This window comes from Rhinopithecus roxellana, chromosome 17 (genome assembly GCF_007565055.1).
Source record: "Rhinopithecus roxellana isolate Shanxi Qingling chromosome 17, ASM756505v1, whole genome shotgun sequence".
Classification (NCBI taxonomy): Eukaryota; Metazoa; Chordata; class Mammalia; order Primates; family Cercopithecidae; genus Rhinopithecus; species Rhinopithecus roxellana.
In genome coordinates, this window is record NC_044565.1 from 9,036,644 (window position 1) to 9,045,439 (window position 8,796).

The 8,796-nt window shown below is 42.5% G+C and overlaps 1 gene segment (V, D, J or C); it reads right to left on the reverse strand.

Moving 5' to 3' along the window:
* Positions 1-275: 275 nt before the first annotated feature.
* Positions 276-835, reverse strand: LOC115894309. The segment is given in 2 exon segments: positions 276-598; positions 724-835. Coding segments are annotated over 2 exon segments (378 nt in total).
* Positions 836-8,796: the final 7,961 nt, after the last annotated feature.

Consider the following 8,796-nt stretch of genomic DNA (forward strand, 5'->3'; position numbering starts at 1 on the left):
TTTGGCTTCTTTATTATATGAATTCCAACTGAAGCTATAAACTAGACTCCTCAGGTGTAAGCATCTCTGTCTTTATTAAAATAGGAGAGTCTTTGTTATGGCTGTGCAGTTGGGGCTGAGAAAGCGAAAAGTATTATGGTGCAAACGTGACTTCATGTCCCCCTCTACCAACACCATCAGAGTGTGGCTGCATCTGAGGAACACTCTCAGCCGATGCAGGCTTTAGGAGGAGCAGCTGGGGCAGCCCAGTCTCACACATCTGCTTCCCTGGGGGTTTATGTTCGGGTATGTAACACTGTGGGAGGGTTACTGTTACACTTTTGACAGTAATAAGTTGCAAAATCTTCAGGCTGCAGGCTGCTGATGGTGAGAGTGAAATCTGTGCCAGATCCACTGCCGCTGAACCTTGATGGGACCCCACTTTGCAAACTGGATGCCTTATAGATCAGGAGTTTAGGGGCTTTCCCTGGTTTCTGTTGATACCAGGCTAACCAGCTGCTAATACTCTGACTGGCATGGCAAGTGATGGTGACTGTGTCTCCTATAGATGCAGACAGGGAGGATGGAGACTGTGTCATCTGGATGTCACATCTGGCACCTGAGATTGGAAACACAAAAACAAATATTCATACTATTGATCATATTATAGGAAGACTTCCTTGAATAGCCAAGCAGTACTGAGCACACTGGGCTGAGTAAATCGCTAATGTTCTCGTTCCTTACCTGGGAACCAGAGCAGCAGGAGCCCCAGGAACTGAGTAGGGACCCTCATGTCCATGCTGTGTCCTGACTGGATCTGACTCCTGCACGAAGTGTGTCCAGCCTATTAATAAACCTTCAGGGCAGGAGGATGTGCTCTGGGAATATGCAAATGAGAAGAAGACGGGGCAGGCTGGGCCCAGCTGCAGGGCTGGCTCATCTCAGTAGCTAAGCACTGGCTCAGTGTCCCCAGGTGTCCCAAGTAAGACCAGGGTAGCATAAATTTGTCTGCAGAGAATGTGATTCTACTGGGGACTATTTTGTCATGAGAAACATTTTTTAGTTTTTTTCTGACAATTTGAAATATTCCTCAAGAGTCAATGGAGTAATGTATTTCATTGGTGTATGGGGATTATTTAGGAGAATATTCTTGTTTGTAGGAAACACATAGTAAAATGTTAGACAGTAGGATTCTCAGGTCTTCAAAAGTCTCTCATAATTCGAGTTAGGGAAGGGTACGTTGTCCTATACTTTTAACATTTCTGTGAGTTTAACATTGTTCCTTTCTAAAAAAGGTAAAAATAAAATTTATTGACATGATGCCATATATATTTGTAAGTATTAGGTAACGGTGTTATGGCATTGTTTTTACCAGTATTAGCTGAGCCAATTTACTACAGATATACAGATGATACCATGTTACCTTAATGCGTGCAGCACTCATAGATCCACCATTATCCAGAGCTGCAGGTCTCTGTAATACCCAGAGACTAAATGGGCTGCACCTTATTCTTGTTTTGGGCACCTTCATAGTCTACCTTCTTTTCTGCCACTGAGTATTATTTCCCAAAGTTCATCCCTCTTAGTGAGGGTGACCACTGCATGGAGCATGTCCCTGCCATGCACCATCAATGACACTTTCTTCTATTACTTTTTATCAGTGAGTTAGGACATCATCCTGGCCGAGATACCAGCCTCCCTGTTAGCATCTTTAGGAAAAACATACTCAGTTTCTTATTAAGCAACTGCCTATGCTATGTACATGGAAAAATCAATTGGATCCAAATGAAACTGGACACAGATTTGTGCCCATTATATCTCACATTTCTAACGTGCCCTTAAATGTCCCATCCTGGCTCGGTAGCAGGGGAAGTGGATCCAATGATATCAGCATCAGTGGCCTACAGCCTAGGGCTGTATAAAAGTTTACTGATGTCTGACTAGGGGAGTCAAATCACAGTGCTGTAGCCTGTGTACAAAGCTTCCTGCTGCTTTGTAAGCAGCCTAAATTTTAGGCTGCTTATTGGGAGAAAGGAAGAAAGCTCCATTTGTCCTCTAAATATTTGCTGAAAATGAATGGATGAAAGGAAGATTAATAAGAGAAAAGGCAAACGAAATTCACTTAAAGTGCAGTGGGATATCATCGCAGGGTGATTACCCAGGTTACTCCGTGAGATCCAGTTCATATTTCCTTTCTAGGGTAGAGAGAATTTGGAAGTGTATGCAACCTGGAGATAATAGATGAGCATAGAATTGCATCCTCAAAAGAATATGTAATAGCCTTTCTGGATAAAGCATCAACTTCCAGTCTCTTTTATTTTGATTTCTGTTTTGTGTTCATCTTTCCAGATATAAAAATTCCCAGGATGAGTTTTCCTGACAATTGATTTCCTTCTGGAGAATCTGCTTTTAGGCAGATAAGGGATATTTAGGAAAAACCTATTTGTGCATTTGCTGCTTTCTAAATGTCTTTGGTTTTACATAATCATCATACCAATGCAGCATAGTTTGAGATGTTATTTCCTGGATTCCTTTACTTGCAACTACCTGCGAAGATCCTGTTCCAGAGAGATGCAGTTATAGACTGAAAGAGCAGCTGACCCCTGAACAACGTAGAGGTTGGGGCACTGATCACTGCTGCAGATGAAAACCTGTGTAGAAATGTTTCATGCTTAACTTAAGTACTAATAGCTTACTTTGGACTGGAAGCCTTAGTGATAAAATAACTAGTTGATATATTATAGTCTCTATTCTTCTAATAAAATGTGCTAAAGGAAAAAATGTTATTAAGAATAGCATAAAAATGAGAGAATATATTTACTACTTATTATGCTTGCTTACAGGTGACACACAGAAGAAAATATACGTGGATCTGAAACTTTCAAACCCAGGTTATTCAAGGGTTAACTGTTCCATGATGAATGTAGCAGTCCCCATCTGTAATCTACTGCTTTCCCTTTGTTGTACCTCTGCTGACTTCCAATGGCCATATATATGTCTTATGTTCTATATGATCTTGGGCAGAGAACTCTGCCTGCATGCATTGCTGCCCAGATGGCCTGGAATGTGTATCTTTTAGGAAAGTTTTATGGTTTCACTGTGTCCTCCAGAATCCATCTGTTGTAAAGTTAATTCTCAGTGTAAAGGTATTGCCAGGTGGGGCCTATTGGGATGTGTTTAGGTCATGAGGGTGGAGCCCTCTAGTGGAATACATTATGACACAAGAAACAAGGATTACAGGGCTGGGATCTCTCTCTCTTCTGTTCCTCTGTCATGTTAAGACATGGCCTTCCTTCCTTTGAAAGACTCAACGATCCAGGCATCATCTTGAAAGCAGAGAAAGCAGACCTTAACCTGCCCATTCCTTGATGTTTGGGTTTAACCCAACAGGCACACAATTCAACTTTCTCCACATCATGTTTTCCAACTTGAAACATCATGTGAAGGGAACTCATGACTGTGTCTGCCTGAAACCAAAACATAGACATATTATTTCATATCATATTTTTTCACCTTAGGGTAAAATATGTGTGGTATGAAAAAAATTGAATGAAAACTGACATAACGTTTTGTGACCAAATATGATGAAAATCATTAATTTAAATGTAATTTACTGTGATGTCAGTCTGCATCGCTAATGACTAGATTGTATCCCCAAAGTTATTTTTGAATGAATAAATAAGTACACAGCAAACAAAGTCAAACAAATGAACTTAGTTTGCATTAGAATCAACAAATATTAGCAGTAGGATACTGGTCTCAAAATTAAGTATGGTGAAATTTAAAAAAAAAAACATGTTCAAACTGCAGTTTGGATTTTGGATGGGAATGAAAGAGGAGGCAAACAGTGTTTCTGATGTGCAGAACAGAAATTCACTCTAAGGATCATGGGTGATCCTCCTGTACTTCCTATGTCAAGCAAGACATGAAACAAAATGCCCATTTCGTTTTAACACCTTCTTTGAGCTCCCAAAACTACATTCTCTTGCTTGGGAGTGCCTTGGTACACTCAACTTTTGGTGAAGAATTTCTCATTGAAGAACTGAGGATTCTTGATTTCAAATCAAGAATGGGCATATTAGCATAACATAACTATACGTATATCAAAATCACCACTAATCTAGTTAGACAAGCAGGAAGAATACGCATTGCTTTTTATAAATTCACATTTAAAAAGCACGCTAAATTTCATAAGAGGCAGGGTTCCTAATAAAAAAAAATCACTGATTGAAATAGTTATCACACTTTTAGCTTTTTCCACATATTCTCACCTGGAACACAGAGCAGCAGAAACCCCAGGAGTCGTTATGGGGACACCGTGCTGCTTTTGACTTGTAAGTTTTGCTTAAGCCACATCTCAGAGAAAAAACCTCTTACAGACACTGAGAGGCAGGACCACTTTAGATGTGAGAGGAGGGATACATGCAAATTATGACGGCGTCCTATTGCTTTAAATACACAGACATCACTATTGCCAGGAGATCGCCCTCCCGCCCCTTCCGTGAGACTGAGATGCGCTCTCTGCTGGCACCTGCATCACCATTTGTACCTGTGCTGATCCAACTATTGCCACTTCTGGGTACCTGACTCCCCACAGCAGAAACAAATACCATCAGAAATTTGGTAATAATTTGGCATATTAGATCACTTTCCGTGGAGGTGGCTGTAACACATTTGTATTAGGATTCTTCTGTATTCTAGATAAATGTTTGTCTTTTCTACGGACCTATAATTGACTATTACAATGCTCAGAGTCTGTATGTTTTATTGATATGGGAATCTTTCATAATCAGGACACTACTATGTGGGAAAAGAAATGAAATAATAGACACAAGATCATGGCATCTATTGGTCCTATCAAATATTTCACCCAAGAAAGACCATGTGGATATGAGTTTCTACCGACTTCAGACACTATCCTTCAATATGTGCTGAATCTTTAAACTGATGACCATGTTAACATGAAGCAATGGTTGAGGAAGCACTAGGGCAGAAATAGGAGCAACCACTCTTATAATTCACAGGAACAGAGCTGGGTTACATGGGTTCCCACTCATGCAATTTTAGACCCTGCTGACCACAGGGCCTGATACACAGGAGTGGATGCCTTTACTCATTTCCTCAAGTAGAATATATAGAATATTCTAAAGTGAAACCTAAAGCTATGGTCATGCAGGGTTCCCCCTTGCCAATACACACAAGGGCAACCAAATAATTACCTACTTTAGCAAAGTTAAACAATGAAGTTATCATGAAGTGATAGTTTTCTGTTCCTTATTTGTGACAGGAGTATGTCAGGGAATATGTCTGAACTGAAGGACATCATAGAAGATGCTCTGGGTTTTAAATCCCAGTGTCACAGGACACATGGAGCTAAAGTACTGGAGGACTTAAATACAGGAGGACAGTGCTAGAGGGAGCTGGAACAGAGGCCAGGCTGTTCTGACCAGTCCCTCACTGTTTCAGAATGTTACATTTCCAGCACCTTCTACAATTATTCTTGAGAAGTGTAAGAAAGAGAGAGGGGAAAACCAAGTGAGTCCAGGACCATCGGAGGAATGTAGTGAAGTCATCCCCTAACCGAGACATCCCCCTTAGAAAGCTATTCCATTTTATATGCCCACCAACCACCCTGAACTGGAGGCGGAGGTGTGTCTTGTCAGACTGATGAAACCCCTTGACTAGCACAGTCTCAAAGCAACATCACTGAGCCAGATCCAGAATACATTTCACCAGGCCAGTGAAAACTACTACCAGAGGCAGGATGATCAGGCCCACCTGAAGCAGTTATGTAGCCCAGGATCCCATGATCCACAGAAGAATTAGCTAAAAGAGTGGTAGGCCCGTTTTCTGCAATTATGAGCCTGTTTCCAGATCTTGTGTGTACAGCTTCCTGTTGCATCTGTTGCATTGTTAGTAACATCCAGGGGTGGAGAGGATGATATTACTCTCAATATTGCGGGGGGTGTACATCCCCCATTATATTGTTGGCAATATCCGGGGGAGAGAGGAGATGATATTACTTTCAATATTGTAAATGGCTTTTGTGTACAGCTGCCTGTGATTTGTTCATAATATCTGGGGCGGGAGGGGATGATATTATTCCCAATATTGAGAAGGGTGTACACCCCCCTGTGATATCATCTGTAATATCCAGTGGGAGGAAGGAGATGATACTACTGTCAATATCATAAACAACTTGTGTGTACACCCCCCTGTGATATTGTTCATAGTATCCAGGTGGGGAGAAGATATTACTCCCAATATCATGGAAGGTGTAAACCCCCGTGATAGTTTTCATAATATCAAGAGGGGGAGAGCATGATGTTACTCCCAATATCGCGTGAGGTGTACACCCCCCTGTGATATTGTTCATAATATTCAGAGGGGGAGAGGATGATATTACTCCCAACATAGCAGGGGCGTACACCACCCTGTGATATTGTTCATAATATAGAGAAGGGAAGAGGATGATGTTACGCCCAATATAGCGGTGGGCGTACACCCCCCTGTGATATTGTTCGTAATATTCAGAGGGGGAGTGGATGATATTACTCCCAACATGGCAGGGGCATACACCACCCTGTGATATTGTTCATAATATAGAGAAGGGAAGAGGATGATGTTACGCCCAATATAGCAGTGGGCATACACCCCCCTGTGATATTGTTCATCATAACCAGGAGGGGAACAAAGGACATTATCCCAATATCGCGAGGGGGCTACAGCCCCTTATGATATTTTTTGTAATATCCAGGGAGGGAGGGGTTGATATTACTCCTAACATCGTGGGGGGTGTACCCCCCCATGATATTGTTTGTAATATCCAGGGAAAGATTTGAGATGATATTACTTTCAACATCATAAACACCTTTTATCTACACCCCCCCGTGATATTGTTTTTAATATCCGGGGAAGAGAGGATGATATTACTCCCAATATCGTGGGTGGTGTACAAACTTCTGTGATATTGTTCATAATATACAGGGGAGAAGAGGATGATATTACTCCCCATATTGCAGGCATATCGCGGGGGGTGTACACCCTCCTGTGATATTGTTAGTAATATCCAGAGAGGAAGAGAATAATAATACTCCCAACATCATGGGGGTGTACATCCTCCTGTGGTATTTTTTGTAGTATTCAGAGGGAGAGAGGATGATATTACTCCAAACATCCCAGGGGATGTACACCCCTCTCTGATATTGTTTGTAATATCCAGTGGGGGAGAGGATGAAAATACTCCCAATATCACAGGGGGTGTACAACCGCATGGAATATTGTTCATAATATCCAGGGAGGGAGAGGAAGATACAATTCCCAATACTGGGGGAGGTGTACATCCCCTTGCGATATTGTTTGTAATATCCGTGGGGGAAGGGGAGATATTACTCCCAATATTGCAAGAGGTGTGCACCACCCTGTGATACTGTTTGTAATGTCCAGAGAGGAGAGGGTGATGTCACTCCCAATATCATGGGGGGTGTACATTCCCCTGTGATATTGTTCATAATACCCTTGGGGGATTGGAGATGATATTACTTTCAATATCATAAAAACCTTGTATGTACACCCGCCTGTGATATTTTTCATAATATCCAGAGGGTGGAGGATGATATTCCTGCGAGTATCGTGGGCAGTGTATTGTTCGCAATATCCAGGGTGGGGGAGAGGATGTTATTACTCCCAGTATGGCCGGGGTGTAAATCCCCTGTGATATTGTTCGTGATATTTAGGGGGAAAGAGGATGATATTGCTTCCAATATAGCAGGGGGTATATACTACCCTGAGATGTTGTTCCTAATATCCTGGGGTGGGGAGGATGATATTACTCTCAATATCTCTGGAGGTGTACACCTTTCTATGATGTTGTTAGTAATATCCAGGGGGAGATTGGAGATGATATTACTTTCAATATCGCAAACACCTTGTGTGTACACCGCCCTGTGATATTGTTCGTAATATCCAGGGGAAGAGAGGATGATATTACTCCCAATATCACAGGGGGTGTTCACCCCTCTGTGATACTGTTCGTATCTTGGAAGCTCACCTATGTCCTGCTGGGTTGAACTGGAATGTGTGATATGACCTAAGGTTTATTTGGACATGAACTTCCCTAACCTTTGAATCACTAAGGACCTAGAGGTCTGTGGGATGCAGCACTTCCTCAGGAGCTTGCAGTGACATCAGGGCCCAGGCCTGAACACCAGGCAGGGATGTCTCAACTCTGTTATTCTTCCCAGGAAATACATGATTTTAAGTTCCTGTCAGCTGCAGCAGCCTTTGCATGACAGAGTCTGCAGAATGGAGGAGGTCCACGTGCCCTCTGAGCAATGAGACGTGAGAGAAGGGAAATGTGGTGCCTGAGGTGTAGCTAAGAAATTTATGGTCATGAGCCCTCAGCTGCACCAAGTCCTCTGTGTTCTCCAACATCTTCCTCTTTAGGCATCTAAGAGAATCCACAGTGCCTACTCTCCACAGAAACAACACATCTGGGCAGCTGGACCACAGCAAGCAGGAAGGTTTGTGTTCAAGACTGTACCATTGTGGGAGGATAATGTGTATTTTGCTGGCAGTAACAAACCCCAACAACCTCTGCATCCACCCTACTGATTTTAAGCATGAAATCTGCCACTGACCCACTGCCACTGAACCTATCCAGGACTCCAGGGTCCTGGTTGGAAATCAAATAAATCGGGAGCCATGGAGGTTGGCCTGGCATCTGTAGGTCCCAATTCAAATAGATGTATCCATTACTGTGAAGGGGGCTGTGACTGGACCTCAGGAGATGGAGGCTGGCTCACTAGGGGTGACGGG